This window comes from Centroberyx gerrardi, chromosome 8, assembly GCF_048128805.1.
Source record: "Centroberyx gerrardi isolate f3 chromosome 8, fCenGer3.hap1.cur.20231027, whole genome shotgun sequence".
Classification (NCBI taxonomy): domain Eukaryota; kingdom Metazoa; phylum Chordata; class Actinopteri; order Beryciformes; family Berycidae; genus Centroberyx; species Centroberyx gerrardi.
Window position 1 is genome coordinate 34215013 of NC_136004.1, and position 16790 is coordinate 34231802.

General features: G+C 45.6%; 1 protein-coding gene across 1 annotated transcript in view; it reads right to left on the minus strand.

Moving 5' to 3' along the window:
• Nucleotides 1–1186: 1186 nt before the first annotated feature.
• Nucleotides 1187–16790, minus strand: part of ntng2a (netrin g2a) — an 18019-nt gene continuing 2415 nt past the window's right edge. The window contains exons 2-11 of the mRNA XM_078285412.1: nucleotides 14108–14366; nucleotides 13266–13411; nucleotides 12693–12931; nucleotides 10495–10675; nucleotides 5031–5088; nucleotides 4549–4623; nucleotides 3716–3883; nucleotides 2196–2333; nucleotides 1423–1512; nucleotides 1187–1323 (exon numbers count right to left, since the gene is read on the minus strand). Of these exons, the coding sequence (XP_078141538.1) occupies nucleotides 1187–1323; nucleotides 1423–1512; nucleotides 2196–2333; nucleotides 3716–3883; nucleotides 4549–4623; nucleotides 5031–5088; nucleotides 10495–10675; nucleotides 12693–12931; nucleotides 13266–13411; nucleotides 14108–14366 (1491 nt within the window). The remainder of the gene's footprint in view (nucleotides 1324–1422; nucleotides 1513–2195; nucleotides 2334–3715; nucleotides 3884–4548; nucleotides 4624–5030; nucleotides 5089–10494; nucleotides 10676–12692; nucleotides 12932–13265; nucleotides 13412–14107; nucleotides 14367–16790) is intronic.

The window sequence follows — 16790 nt, forward strand, 5'->3', positions numbered from 1 at the left end:
ACATGTTCCCCAACATGTTCCCCAACATGTTCCCTTAGATGTTCCCCAACATGTTCCCTTCGATGTCCCCCAACATGTTCCCTAACATGTTCCCTTACATGTTCCCTAACATGTTCCCTTACATGTCCCCCAACATGTTCCCCAACATGTTCCCCAACATGTTCCCTTACATGTTCCCCAACATGTTCCCTTACATGTTCCCCAACATGTTCCCTAACATGTTCTCTTACATGTTCTCTAACATGTTCCCTTACATGTTCTTACATGTTCTCTTACATGTTCCCTTACATGTTCTTACATGTTCTGTTACATGCTCTGTTACATGTTCTGTTACATGTTCTCTTACATGTTCTCCTACATGTTCTCTTACACGTTCTCTAACATGTTCTCTAACATGTTCTCTAATATGTTCCTTTACATGTTCTCTAACATGTTCCCTTACATCCACACGTACATGTTTTCTCACAAGTTCCCTTAGATGTTCTATTAGATGTTACCTTATGTTTCCTTTACATGTTCTCTAATATGTTCCCTTACATGTTCTCTAACATGTTCCCTTACATCCACACGTACATGTTTTCTCACAAGTTCCCTTAGATGTTCTATTAGATGTTACCTTATGTTTCCTTTACATGTTCCCTTATATATTCCCTTAGATGTTGCCTCAGAAGTTCCCTTACATCCTTCCTTACATCCTCCTTTAGCGTGATATGGCATGATGTCACTTCCTGTTCAGCCCAGAAGATTTTGGTTCAACAGTAGTGAACTTCTGTCAGTAAATAATTTGGTAAACCAGTCAGTCAGTAAACAACCAGTCAGTAAACAACCAGTCAGTAAACCAACCAGTCAGTAAACCAGTCAGTCAGTAAACAACCAGTCAGTAAACCAACCAGTCAGTAAACCGGCCAGTCAGTAAACCAGTCAGTCAGTAAACAACCAGTCAGTAAACAACCAGTCAGTAAACCAGTCAGTCAGTAAACAACCAGTCAGTAAACCAGTCAGTCAGTAAACAACCAGTCAGTAAACAACCAGTCAGTAAACCAGCCAGTCAGTCAGTAAACTGTAGTATTTCTGTAGTTCTGGATTTTGTCCACAGCTCCGCAGCTTCCCAGAATGCAACACACCCTATTTATCCCTCTGTGATGTCATCAGTGTGGTGGGCGTAGCTGTGGAGAGGTGGGCGGGGTCAGCAGAGGGTGGAGGTCAGCAGGGTCAGCAGGGTCAGGGTCAGAGGGTAAAGGTGAAAGGGCAGCAGCGTGGAGGCGGAGTCCTGAGTGTCATCAGGGCAACCGTTCAGACAGAGCTTCCGCTCACAGAGAGAACCTGGAGACACAAAACATGATCAGACACGACCCCCTGACCTCTGACCCCCTGACGCCTGACCTCTGACCTCTGACCCCCGACCCCTGACTTGTTGTTTACCTGTGACGTCGTCTGGACAGACGCAGCGTTGGAAGTCGATGCAGGTCCCTCCATTCTGACAAAACAAACGCTCCTCATCACAGAAATTAACTAGGAGAGAGGAGAGGAGAGGAGAGGAGGAGAGGCGAGGAGAGGAGAGGGGGGAGGAGATGAGGAGAGGAGAGGAGAGGAGAGGGGGGAGGAGATGAGGAGAGGAGAGGAGAGGAGGAGAGAGGAGAGGAGAGGAGGAGAGGAGAGGAGAGAGGAGAGAGGAGAGGAGAGGAGAGGAGAGGAGGAGAGAGGAGAGGAGGGGAGGGGAGGGGAGAGGAGAGGAGAGGAGAGGAGGGGATGGGAGGAGAGGAGAGGAGAGGAGAGGAGAGGAGGAGAGAGGAGGAGAGAGGAGAGGAGAGGAGGAGGAGAGAGAGGAGGAGAGGAGAGGAGAGGAGGAGAGAGGAGGAGAGAGGAGAGGAGAGGAGGAGAGGAGAGGAGGAGAGAGGAGAGGAGAGGAGGGGATGGGAGGAGAGGAGGAGAAGGTTAGAAAGAGTCTCCAGATCAGATCAGTATCTACCGGTCCTTTTCTCCAACCTGGCTGCCGTACTTCAGCAGGTTGGAGATCAGTTCTCTCCATTGGCAGCGATGTTAAGAAGTGAACTTTCTGACTCTGTGAAGCGTCGGCCTGATCGAGTCACAACATGCTAACAGCACAGAGATGACTGTTAGCCTTGGCTAGCCAGTTAGCGTGTTGTGACCCTCACTCCTGACACACAGAGCTGCCCCCCCCCCCCCCTCCTCACCCTCACAGGCTCCGCCCCTCATGCTGTATCCCGGCTGGCAGGAGTCGCAGCGTCTCCCTGCGTTTCCCTCTTTACACTGACAGGAGCCGGAGTCGCTGCAGCGAGGAGTCACACTGCCCCGAGGGTCACAGCTGCACTCTGCACACACACACACACACACACACACGCACACACGCACGCGCGCACACACGCACGCGCGCGCGCGCGCACACACGCACACGCACGCACACACACACACGCACACACACACACACACGCACACACGTACACACGCACACACACACACACATTATTATTTGCAACAGGCTGCCTGTCTGTGTGTTTTAGCTCTAGATGGCAGCAGAGAAACATGATACACTTTAATGGAGGATTTAAAATGAGAGTGAGTGGATGAACTTTGACCTCAAACAAGAAGCAATGTGTCAACAGGAAGTCAGAAGTCTTCTCCTTTACCAAGATAATCCATCCACCTGACAGGTGTGGCATATCAAGATGCTGATTAAACAGCATGATTATTGCACAGGTGTGCCTTGGGCTGGCCACAATAAAAGGCCACTCTAAAATGTGCAGTTTTATCTTGAAAAAAGACATTTATTAGGCACTGAACTATGGATCTCACATGACTAGGGCTACAGATATGCATTTTTTGAAACCCAGTCAGTATCTGGTGTGAGCACCACTTGCCTCATGCAGTGCGACTCATCTCCTCCACATAGAGTTGATCAGGTTGTTGATTGTGGCCTGTGGAGTGTCGGTCCACTCCTCTTCAATGGCTGTGAGAAGTTGCTGGATATTAGCAGGAAGTGGAACACGCTGTCATACACGCCGATCCAGAGCGTCCCAAACATGCTCAGTGGGTGACATGTCTGGTGCGTATGCAGGCCGTGCAAGAACTGGGATGTTTTCAGCTTCCAGGAACTGTGTACAGATCCTTGCAACACGGGGCCGTGCATCATCATGCTGCAACATGAGCTCTGGTGGACGTTCCTGCAGTCAGCATGCCAACTGCATGCTCCCTCAAAACTTGTGACATCCGTGGCGTTGTGTTGTGTGATAAAACTGCACATTTTAGAGTGGCCTTTTATTGTGAGCAGCCCAAGGCACACCTGTGCAATAATCATGCTGTTTAATCAGCATCTTGATATGCCACACCTGTCAGGTGGATGGATGATCTTGGCAAAGGAGAAGTGCTCACTAACACGGATTTACAAAACAAATTTGTGAACAAAATTTGAGAGAAATAAGCCTTTTGTGTGCATAGAAAAAGTCTTAGATCTTTTATTTCAACTCATGAAAAATGGGAGCAAAAACAAAAGTGTTGCATTTATATTTTTGTTCAGTATAGTTTAATATTGTTTCACACAAAGTACAGTCAGTTCATTTGACAACTGCAGTGACAGTGAACCTGACCAATCACAAATAGCCCCGCCTCTGTATATAACCCCGCCCATCATCCAGCATGGACTACCTGGAGTGTGTGTGTGTGTGTGTGTGTGTGTGTGTGTAGCCTCCATACTGACCGGTACAGGCGTTTTCATCTTCGAGCGTTACCGAGGCGTTTCTATAGTAACCGAGGCGGCAGTACTGACAGTTCTGTCCGCGGGTGTTGTGTTTACAGCTCACACACGTCACAACGTTGATGAAGTCAATGTAACTACAACGGTTAGAGTGACCATTACATTCACAGTCTGGAGAGAGAGAGAGAGAGGGAGAGAGAGAGAGAGAGACCATTACACACAGGCTGGAGAGAGAGATTGCACTTACTCCACTTAATTACTACTGCATTTTTTTGTTTGTTTTAAATCATTACACAATTTTGGCAATATGAGAATACTTGTCGTGCCAATAAAGCAAATTAGAGAGAGAGAGAGAGACAGACAAAGAGAGAGAGAGAGACAGAGAGAGAGACAGAGAGAGAGACCATTACACAGTAAACTCAGTGAACTAAATAAATCAATAAATATAATATATATATTACAGATATTACATCCACAAAGGTAATTTATTTTCTTTTTCTTTCTTTTTCTCTTTCTTTCTTTCTGTTACTCTAAAGGTTCTGTAGATTCTCCCCCTGTGGCTGGGTACAGGGGGTGGAGTCAGGTTCCAGGGGGGTGGAGTCAGGTTCCAGGGGGAGGGGTTGGGTTCCAGGGGGGTGGAGTCAGGGTGCAGGGGGAGGAGCCAGGTTCCACGGGGAGGAGTCAGGGTGCAGGGGGAGGAGCCAGGTTCCAAGGGGAAGAATCAGGTTCCAGGGGGAGGAGTCAGGTGTACAGGGGGAGGAGCCATGTTCCAGGGGGAGGGGCCAGGTTCCCGGGGGAGGAGTCAGGATACAGTGGGAGGAGTCAGGGGGTCTTACCCTGGAAAGTGACATAGGCGATTTTTGACAGTTGGCTGAACTTTGGACCTCCTGGAATGAGAATCTTCTGGGTCGCTTGGGACACAAAGTAAGGCATGTAACCATGGTAAGAGCCAAACAGCAGCTAAGGTCAGGGGTCAGCACTACCCCAACTACCAATCAGATCTGACCCCTGCTACACAACTACCAATCAGATCGGACGACTGCTTCAGAGCTCCTAATGAGAGTTGATGGCAGTCAGATCTAATCAGTTCCTCATTGTTCTGTTGTTTAATGGATCGGACCAAATCATCCTCTATAGAACCGAGGAACTAAATCCCACAAGATCACAAGGAAACACATCAGATCACTGAAAAGTACTACAACTCCTACTACTATTACTACTGTTACTGCTACTGCTACTACTACTACTATTACTAATGTTATTACTACTGCTGCTAGCTGGCTGGTGCAAGTGCAGCTACTTTAGCTAGATGTTATACCTTTTTTCTCATAGTCATTTTTCTTGTTCTCTCCCTCCTTTTCTTTCTTTTCCTCTTTGGCCTCAGTGACTGTGTGTGATGGAGAGGTCAGAGGTCAGAGGAGAAAAAAGTGATTCATTCATTTTAACCTTTTATTTCTATTGAGAAGTGAGCCACAGTATTCAGTCAAATACAGTTTGATGGAATGTCAAGTAAAGGCGCTGAAGAGATGGGAATTTGGTTTGGAATAGTTTGGTTCTTTAACACTCACTACGTCTCCAACTTCTAAGAGTTTTTGGTGTCTTTATTTACCTAGTTACTTATTTACTTCAACAACTGTCCAGACTCGACCTTGCATGAAACAATGCTCATTTTCATGATAACTTAAACTTTCTATAGCAGCCATGTCAGGTGATGTCAGGCTGTGTTCGAAACCATGTGCTGTCCACACTAAACAGACTAAGTGTGACATAACGTGAGTATGCCGCGTGTTGCCGCATGGCATGTTGATCTTGTGTATGTGAAAAGTACCCGGATGTATACTACATTAGCAAGGATTTCTGAGTATGCTACCAATGTTATTAGATATTAGTACATTAGTATCTGATTTCGAACACAGCCTATTCTATCAATTCTTTTATCTGACCAATCACCAAACAGCATCACAGCTCTTCATTGTATACCTTTCTCTTCTTTTCTCTCCTCTTTCTCCTCTTGTTTTGATTTGATATTCTCTCCGCTTCTTCCCTCTGCTGGTCTGCTGGCAGCAGAATCCACTCCAGAAGATTTTCCTTCTGTCTGAGGTGCTGAAGGGGATGAATCTACTCCAGGATCATCTACTGCTGGAGGAGAATCTGGGCCAGAATATAGAGCAGGACTTACAGGATCTGGTGTAGGTGAAACCAATCCAGTGGCAGCAGAATCTGGTCCGCCATTTCCTGTTTCCATTGTGTCTGGCACTGTTGAAATGGAATCCATTCTGGGATCAACTGAATCTGGTCCGGCAGCATCAACAGGCCCAGTAGAATTATCTGGAAGGTACCCAGGATATCCAGAAGGCTCAGTGACAGGTACTGGTGGAAAGTCCAGTCCGGAATCTAGTCCGGAATCTGGTCCAAGATCAACTGAATTTGGAGCATTTGTTAGAGGGAAGGTAGAATCAAGGGGAGGGGCCAAATCGGCAGATGGAGCTGGTCGATCTGGAGTGGAGGGGCTTGCGTCTGGCACGACATAATCTCCTCCTGCATCAGAAGGAGGTGTTGAGGTGTCCAGAGGTGTGCCAGTGGCTGGAGGAGGAGCCTCAGTAGCTGGAGGAGCATCAGTAGCTGGAAGAGGAGAGTCAGTAGCCACAGGTAGGGGAGGAGATGTTAATGTGTCTGATGGAGCATCTGTAGGAGGAGAAGGAGGCACAGCAGGAGCTCCATCAGGAGGAGCTCCATCTGTAGAGCTGTCTGGGGGCCTGGAGGAGGAGGAGGAGAACTCTGGAGGAACATCAGGAGGAGGTGCAGTAGGAGAAAGGTCAGCTCCTGCAGTGGGTGGAGCTACCGTACTGTCAGTGGGAGGAAAGTCAATATCAAAAGCTTGATTGGTTGGGACTGACTGACTGGGCAGAGCTACACCTGCTGTAGCAGTGCCAGAAGGAGCTCCATCATTGGCTGGTGTTAGGGTGGTTGCTAGGGGCGGTGGCACAGAGGTGACGGCGCTGCCAGCAGAAGGCCTAGGACTGCTGGTTGACACTGTTGTACTAGTATCAGGAATGGCAGTACTTGTATCTTGGTTTGTAGTACTAGTGCCAGGGAGGGCTGGGTCTGTGCTGTCTGTTGAGGATGTGGAGTCAGAGGGCGGAGTCACTGGGTCAGAAATAGACACCTCAGAGTCAGTACTGCGGCCTGAACTAGTGGGACTGTTGGTACTGGTGTTACTGGTAGGACTGGTGGGACTACTAGTGGTACTGGTAAAGGTAGTGTCTGTTATTGATGGACCAGTGGGAAAGATGTCCAAACCAGCTGGGTTGGACGGAGTGTCTCCAGTTTCCAGCGCTGGACTGCTAGATGGAGCTCTGTCAGTCGTACTGCTAGTGGTAGTACTGCTGTCAAATGATGTACTGCTAAAGTCTGAAAAGGCATCAGTAGCTATAGTACTAGTACTTAGAACAGTACTGATATCAGTGCCAACTGTACTAGTAAAAGTTGTAATATGAGTACTGATTGAAGTAGTAATAGAGTCTGACTCTGTCCTAGTCCTGGTAAAATCACTAGTATCAGTAGTGCTAGTAAATGTTGTAGTACTAGCATCTGTCATGGTAGTACCAGTAGCACTGTCAGTTTTTGTATTAGTGTCAAATAAAGTATTAGTATCCGTAGCAGTACTACTACTAGCGTCTCCAGTAGTAATAGTCCATGTGTCAGTAGAAGCCGGGGCAGTAGCAGTACTGCCTGTGTCTGTAACAGTGACAGGACTCCCTGTGCTGTCAGTGGATGTAACGGCTAGGCCAGAAGTCAAGAAATAAGTAGTAGTAGTAGTTGTAGTACTAGTAGGTGGTGTACTGTCAGTAGTGGCAGTTGTAGTAGTAGTAGGTGGTGTACTGTCAGTAGTGATAGTTATAGTAGTAGTAGTTGGTGTACTGTCAGTAGTGGCAGTTATAGTAGTAGTAGTTGGTGTACTGTCAGTAGTGACAGTTGTAGTAGTAGTAGCAGTAGTAGTTGGTGTACTGTCAGTAGTGGCAGTTATAGTAGTAGTAGTTGGTGTACTGTCAGTAGTGGCAGTTGTAGTAGTAGTAGTTGGTGTACTGTCAGTAGTGACAGTTGTAGTAGTAGTAGCAGTAGTAGTTGGTGTACTATCACTACTGGTAGTTGTAGTAGTAGTTGGTGTACTGTCAGTAGTTGTGTCAGTCTTTCCATCTGATGAGGCAGAGGGTCCATCAGATGCTGTTGAGCTAGAGTCACCATCCGCTGTCAGAGAAGAAGAGTCATCACTCAGTACTAGAAACACAACCTTCTCTTCAGGCTTCTTGTCTACATCTACTCCAACTCTACTTCCTAACATCAGAACCAACCTTGGCAGAAAAGACTAATGCAACAGTGGCCAAATCCCAGTGGCCAAATCCCAGTGGCCAAATCCCAGTGGCCAAATCCCAGTGGCCAAATCCGGACAGCCTTGGTCAAATCCGGACATGCACTACGTTGATGTGATTTCAAGCCTGTTAGTGCATTGTTTTTGCAGAAAGGCAAGTGACATGAAATTATACATATTTGAGAAGTTAAATATCAAATTTCATATCAAAGTGGGTGTCCAGATTTGGTTGAGGGTGTCTGGAGTTTGTCACTGTTACATGAATTCTTTATAAGAATGAATCAGTCGTCAGCTGTTTACAGACAGTCTGTCTGTATTATCTTTGTATTATTTTCTGTCATTATTTCATCTTCTGGAATGTCAGTATGGACTCCTCTGTTGGATGACTATTGTCCCCAACAAGCTTTATGTTTGGATTTGTGTTGAAGAAATTTTTCATGTTCCAGCTGACTGGCAGTTTATAATCCATTGATTTACAGCATGTGACAGCAACATGTATTGGACATGTGTTTGAAATGTTTGACGTAGTTTGAGGCTGGCTAACAGATTTTTTATGTTAGTAATGTTTGTCAAGTAAAATTGACAATTATGAAAGGTTATTTTCCCTCATAGTGAAACTCTGTTAGTAGAGTGGACAGCGGTGTCAATGCCATTAAAAGCTACTGTAGCTGAATCTGACCTCCTAAAGAGGGCTTTCCGGTGATGTAACACATCCTCTGGCGGCCATGTTGGAGCACAGTTCTAGCTTGTTAGTGACAAATAACTGTATATATAACAATAGCCAAACTAGTAACAGTATATATAACAGTAGCCAATTATAACAGTAGTCAAACTAGTAACTGTATATATAACAGTAGCCAATTATAACAGTAGCCAAACTAATAAAACTATATATACCAGTAGCCAAACTAATAAAACGATATATAACGGTAGCCAAACTAGTAAAACTATATATACCAGTAGCCATACTAGCAGTGTTGGGCAAGCTACTTGGAAAATGTAGTGAGCTAAGCTACCAGTTAATCTACATTAAATGAAGCTCCACTACATTTAAGCTATCTCCCAGAGAAATGTAGCTAGCAAGCAACATGGCAAAAGTAGTTTGCTACATCAAAGCTACTTTTTAAATTTTTTTTTTTTTTTTACAATGAACCAACTTCATGCCAAATCAATGTTATTTCAGTGATCAAGAAAAACTGTCAGTCAAACAAATAGGCAGCAAAAAAATGTTCAGTTCAATTGTTTATTATAAAACAAGCTGTGCCTTTCCAAATAACTGCTCTTATAACAATATATATTTCAGAGTAATCTACACCTTTCCTCTGTTCCCTTATTTTTCCCCATCTCTTCCCTCCTATATGTATTTGTTTATTTATATATTTTAGTTTGCCTTTTGCCTAAACTCATGTAGGCTATTTGTCAAAGTAGCCATGGCGACTCCTTCGGTATCAATTCCTCTCTGTCCTCAATATACATGCTCCCTCTGCCATCTTTCCATCAAGTAAAGTCAAGCCCCCGTGTTAACTGTATTCCCTGCACCAGAGACGCCATAGGCATCAGCCCAAGGATTGGTCTGTGATGTCACCGTCATACGGAAGTGCTTCTGCCGGCTACACAGACACAATTCCTCCGTGTGGCGCTGGCGTCACGCACTGATCCTGAGCTGTTTTATTCCAGACCGCAGCAGAAAGCTCCGTATATATGACAACGGTAGCCAAACTAGTAACTGTAAAATGGTAGCCAAACTAGTAAAACTATATATAACAGTAGTCATCCTTTCTGTTGCATTTTCTGTCATATTTACTTCCAAACCCCCCCAGTCTAGTGTGTGTGTGTGTGTGTGTGTGTGTGTGTGTGTGTGAAGGTGGTCTCTGAGGTTAAGTCCTGATTGACATGTTGAGGTGGGCTAACGAGGGTTTAACACTGATCCACCCACACACACACACAGACAGACAGACAGACACACACACACACACACACACACACACACCATCTGTCAGACAGTGTGTGTTAACTCCTTCTAAATAACAGATTAAGGTTCAGACCTTTCTCCCAGAATGCACTCTGTTTAACTTATGTAATCATGTGACCAGGTTCAGGGACTGAAAAATGACTGGAAGCAATGGAACATGATGACAGACAGGTAGACAGGCAGGCAGGCAGACAGACAGGCAGACAGACAGACAGGCAGACAGACAGGCAGACAGACAGACAGACAGGCAGACAGACAGGCAGACAGACAGGCAGACAGGCAGACAGACAGGCAGACAGACAGACAGAACTTACTGGCTACTGTTTCTGCTGCTTCACCTGAGAGAGAGAGACCATATGTTAGTGTGCATGTTTGCGAGTGTGTGTGTGTGTGTTTTTCAGCAGTGTGTGTGTGTGTGTATATGTGTGTGTGTGTGTGCGCGTGCGTACACATGTTGGCAGTGCCCGTGGGCAGCGGCAGGAAGGATCCTGGCTTCCAGCTGCGGGATTTGAACCCGCGGCCGCAGCGCTCACAGTCCTGACCGGCGGTGTTGTGGTCGCATTCACACTGCAGGGAGGCGTCACGCAACACACACTGAGCTGCATGCAGGTTACACTTACACCTGGGGAACACACACACACACACACACACACACATGATAAATGCTCCTAACCTAGTATAGCATAGTATATTATAGTCTAGTATAGTGTAGAGTAGTAGTAGGTGTGGTTAGGTGTTGATAGATGGCTAGTTGTTGGTTGTTGTGGCTAGTTGTTGGTTGTTGTGGCTAGTTGTTGGTAGATGTGGCTAGTTGTTGGTAGATGTGGCTAGTTGCTGATAGATGTGGCTAGTTGTTGATAGATGGGGCTAGTTGCTGATAGATGTGGCTAGTTGCTGGTAGATGTGGCTAGTTGCTGATAGATGTGGCTAGTTGTTGATAGATGTGGCTAGTTGCTGATAGATGTGGCTAGTTGTTGGTAGATGTGGCTAGTTGCTGGTAGATGTGGCTAGTTGCTGATAGATGTGGCTAGTTGTTGGTAGATGTGGCTAGTTGCTGGTAGATGTGGCTAGTTGCTGATAGATGTGGCTAGTTGTTGGTAGATGTGGCTAGTTGTTGGTAGATGGCTAGTTGTTGGTAGATTTGGCTAATTGTTGGTAGAAGTGGCTAGTTGCTGATAGATGTGGCTAGTTGTTGATAGATGTGGCTAGTTGCTGATAGATGTGGCTAGTTGTTGGTAGATGTGGCTAGTTGTTGGTAGATGGCTAGTTGTTGGTAGATTTGGCTAATTGTTGGTAGAAGTGGCTAGTTGCTGATAGATGTGGCTAGTTGTTGATAGATGGGGCTAGTTGCTGATAGATGTGGCTAGTTGTTGGTTGTTGTGGCTAGTTGTTGGTAGATGTGGCTAGTTGTTGGTAGATGTGGCTAGTTGCTGATAGATGTGGCTAGTTGTTGATAGATGGGGCTAGTTGCTGATAGATGTGGCTAGTTGCTGGTAGATGTGGCTAGTTGCTGATAGATGTGGCTAGTTGTTGATAGATGTGGCTAGTTGCTGATAGATGTGGCTAGTTGTTGGTAGATGTGGCTAGTTGCTGGTAGATGTGGCTAGTTGCTGATAGATGTGGCTAGTTGTTGGTAGATGTGGCTAGTTGCTGGTAGATGTGGCTAGTTGCTGATAGATGTGGCTAGTTGTTGGTAGATGTGGCTAGTTGTTGGTAGATGGCTAGTTGTTGGTAGATTTGGCTAATTGTTGGTAGAAGTGGCTAGTTGCTGATAGATGTGGCTAGTTGTTGATAGATGTGGCTAGTTGCTGATAGATGTGGCTAGTTGTTGGTAGATGTGGCTAGTTGTTGGTAGATGGCTAGTTGTTGGTAGATTTGGCTAATTGTTGGTAGAAGTGGCTAGTTGCTGATAGATGTGGCTAGTTGTTGATAGATGGGGCTAGTTGCTGATAGATGTGGCTAGTTGCTGGTAGATGTGGCTAGTTGCTGATAGATGTGGCTAGTTGTTGATAGATGTGGCTAGTTGCTGATAGATGTGGCTAGTTGTTGATAGATGGGGCTAGTTGCTGATAGATGTGGCTAGTTGCTGATAGATGTGGCTAGTTGCTGATAGATGTGGCTAGTTGTTGATAGATGTGGCTAGTTGTTGGTAGATGTGGCTAGTTGCTGGTAGATGTGGCTAGTTGCTGATAGATGTGGCTAGTTGCTGATAGATGTGGCTAGTTGCTGATAGATGTGGCTAGTTGTTGATAGATGTGGCTAGTTGCTGGTAGATGTGGCTAGTTGTTGGTAGATGTGGCTAGTTGCTGGTAGATGTGGCTAGTTGTTGATAGATGTGGCTAGTTGCTGGTAGATGTGGCTAGTTGTTGATAGATGTGGCTAGTTGCTGATAGATGTGGCTAGTTGTTGGTAGATGTGGCTAGTTGCTGGTAGATGTGGCTAGTTGCTGGTAGATGTGGCTAGTTGCTGGTAGATAATGGTGACTAGTTGTTGATAGATGTGGCTAGTTGCTGATAGATGTGGCTAGTTGTTGATAGATGTGGCTAGTTGCTGGTAGATGTGGCTAGTTGTTGGTAGATGTGGCTAGTTGCTGGTAGATGTGGCTAGTTGCTGGTAGATAATGGTGGCTAGTTGGTCACCTGGCAGGGATGTCGATGTTGGAGATGGCGTAGAAGTATTTGAGCAGGTTGTCTCTCTGGACATAAGTCCCGCCCAGCGCCGGCCGGAGGAGACGAAGACGGAGGTTGGTGAAAGAAAAGAATTCTCTCAGTCCCTTCATGCTCTCCATCCTGGTGTACAGAGCGTCCATGTTGATAAGCTTCGGACCCGCAAACACCCTGAACCGAGCGCGCACCTCGAACACCACGCTCCTCTCCTCCTATTGGTCAAACACTCTGTCACTCACCATGCCAGTCTCCTATTGGTCAAACACTGTCAGCCACCCTGCTCTTCTCCTATTGGTCAAACACTGTCAGCCATCCTGCTCTTCTCCTATTGGTCAGTTAGTCAGTCAGCAAACCAGTGGGTGAATGTGGATAATTGTATATTTAGTTGGAGAGTAAACCCAGATATGGATGGATGTTTTCATAGCTGCATTTACATCTACCTAGATACAATCTATATGTTCTGTTTCTATATCCTGGTTCCTACTCTGTGCTCCCCGTCTAACCAGCAGAAGCAGAAGCAGAACCAGAACCAGAAGCAGAACCCACCTTTGCTCCAACCCAGCGGGAGTAGCGCTCGGTGCAGATGACCCGGGTCAGGTTGCTGGGTGCCAGGTCCCGCACCTGTTTGGCTGGCATGCCGAAGGCCTCCATGCAGTCATCAGCATAGAACTGGTAGGGCTGCCATGTTACACCTGGAATATTACCATAATAATACCAGTTATTACCATAATAATACAGTTATTACCACACCAATACAGCCTAGACCTTTAGTAGATCCAGACCTTTAGTAGATCTAAACCTTTAGTAGATCTAAGCCTTGAACCGGCACAGGTGTGACTGCCAGGCGGAGGCACTGACCCAAGGGTTCACTGGTCAAACTGCTGCGGTCTGAGTTTTTCACAGTGTTCATCAAGGAAAATCCAGATTCACATCGATATGTGGAACCAAACATGGTGAGCACATGAATGGCCATCTTCTGAAGGTGGGGAACATTTGCTGCAGTAACGAAGTGGAGCGGTAATGCGTTGTTTGTTGCCAGGCAACCAAAGTAGCACTGAGTTGATCTCTTGAGAAGTGACGCATGACGCGTAGATCTTATCTGCTCAAGTTAACTATTTTCAACCCTTTGCACGACCAACCACGAGGGAAATATCCGCGATCCACCGTGCAGCCGGCGGTGAGCACGGAATTTGCGCCCTTCCATAGGAAATAATAGAATAGTAAATAGTAATAGTAAACCTTTAGTAGATCTAAACCTTTAGCAGGTCCAGAGCTTTAGTAGATCCAGACCTTTAGTAGATCCAGACCTTAGGTTTGGGCCAAACATTGTTAGAGCAGACCAAAAACAGCCAATAAGGCGTTGTGATAAGTTAAATCGGACCAATCACCTTTGTCCAGGGATTTCTCCAGAACCATGATGGTTGGCCGGCCGTACTCGAAGGTCACGATGATGTCATCAACCAGCTCCAGACTCTTGTTCCACGACAGGGTGATGTTAGCCAATAGCGGCTCAGGATACCGAGACCATGTGACTGTCTGCCAATAGGTGATGAGCCCGCCCCTCTCCCTGTCTCCCATCAGCTGGGGGGGGTGAGACAGGTCCGGGCTGGACGCATCACACTCATCACTGCAGAGATACGGGTTCTCCTGCAGAGAAACAGACAGGCAGACAGACAGGCAGACAGACAGATCAGAGAGAGAGACAGTGAGAGTGTGTGTGTGTGTGTGTGTGTGTGTGTGTGTGTGTGTGTGTGTATGTGTGTGTGTGTGTCCTACTGACATACATGTTAGGTGTGTGAGGGATTAACACTGGTCAGACCGCTAATCTGCTGTCTGCTCACACACCTCACCTCACTGTGTGTGTGTGTGTGTGTGTGTGTGACAGTTGGCAGTTGCAGCTAAAGTCAGGACAGGATAAGGCTCTGATCACCACACACACACACACACACATGCACACACACACACACACACACACACACACACACACACATCAACACCATAATGGAAAAATACTTCATTACAAGTTCTACATTCAAAAGTTTACTTCAGTAAAAGTATAGAAGTATTAGCAGTAAAATGTATTGAAGTATAAAAGTAAAGTCAGAGTGTTAAATTATTGAAGCATTAACCTGTAAGAAGTATTTTAATGTTCTCGGTCTAACTGCTGCATATACTGTTGGGGAGTTTAAACTCTAACAATGCAACATATTTCATGAGCTTATCGTATGTTTTGCATGTAAAACCTTATTCTGCAAAGTAACTAGTAACTCCAGCCGGCAGATAAATTAAGTGGAGAAAAGGTTCAATATTTCCCTCTGAAAGGTACTGGAGGAAAAGTAGAGAGTCTCAGAGAATGGAAACACTCAGTAAAGAGCCAGAACCTCAGAACTGGACTGAAGTACAGAACTGGAGGAACTGGACTGAGATACTTTCCTCCTCTGGACAACACAGACTGACTACAGTTAACACCTTTAACTGACTGACTGACTAACTAACTGACTGACTGGCTGACTGACTGACTGACTGACTAACTGACTGACTGGCTGACTGACTGACTGACTGACTAACTAACTGACTGGCTGACTGACTGACTGACTGACTGACTGACTAACTGACTGACTGGCTGACTGACTGACTGACTGACTAACTAACTGACTGACTGGCTGACTGACTGACTGACTAACTAACTGACTGGCTGACTGACTGACTAACTAACTAACTAACTGGCTGACCAACTGACTACCTACCTATCTAACTAACTAACTAACTAACTAACTAACTGACTAACTGACTACCTACCTATCTAACTAACTGACTAACTGACTGACTAACTGACTACCTACCTACCTACCTACCTATCTACCTATCTAACAAACTAACTAACTGACTAACTGACTACCTACCTACCTATCTAACTAACTAACTAACTAACTAACTGACTAACTGACTACCTACCTATCTAACTAACTGACTAACTGACTGACTAACTGACTACCTACCTACCTACCTACCTATCTACCTATCTAACAAACTAACTAACTGACTAACTGACTACCTACCTACCTATCTACCTAACTACCTAACTAATTGACTGACTGACTGACTGACTGACTAACTAACTACCTAACTACCTAGCTAACTAACTGACCAGCCAGTGTCCCACAGCATCACACTGTGTTTTCTCATTAGGATTCAGACCAGATCTGGTTCCAGTCTGACGGTCTGAAACTAGTTCTGAAGGTAGAAACTCAGTTCTTTGTGTTTGTAGTTTACTAAAACACAAATATACTCTCCTCTCTCCTCTCCTTTCTTTTCCTCTAGACTTCTGTCTTTTCTTTCTCCTTCGCCTCTCTGTCTTTCCTTCTCTTCATTCCTGGATCATGGTCACAGAAGTTATGCTCAAAATAGTTGAGCTGAATATAATTTTTTGCTACATGCTAACACTGTTAGCAACCTTCCTTAGTTAGCGCCGTCTGTCAGCGACATCTTGATAACTGTGTGGAGGTTCGAACCTCCGTCTGCAGAACCGTCTGTTTCCAGGAAGCAACACAGCAGAGAGGCGGAGCCAAACCAGTCAGTCAGACTGGAGGCTCAGACCGAGTCTGACTGTGTTTGAATATTTAAATATGTGTTGAAATGGCATTTAAACTGCGGCCTGACATTTGTTTGGGAGCATGAGAGTGAGACGAAGCCTGAAAGTGCTGGCAGTGTTGCAGTCAAAGGTCCACCAACAAAGATGGCCGCTACAATGCAAACACAACGAGTTTTTGTATTTTAATGTAACTTTATTAAAACCTTCCTTTCCTTTCTGTGTAGTGGATTTGTCAGCAGCAGGTTCTCAGCTGTTAACTATCAAACTGATACCAGATGATGCTGGAGGAAAAGTAGCGTGCTAACGTTAGCCATTAGCTGTGCGTCACACACACACACACACACACACACACACACACACACACACAGAGTTTCTGTCTGTTAACAGGATTTGACCTCTGATGTGAAGCTGCCTGACTCTCTGAAGATGAAGTTGTTGTCATCAGATTATCATTATTATTATTATTATTATTATTGTTA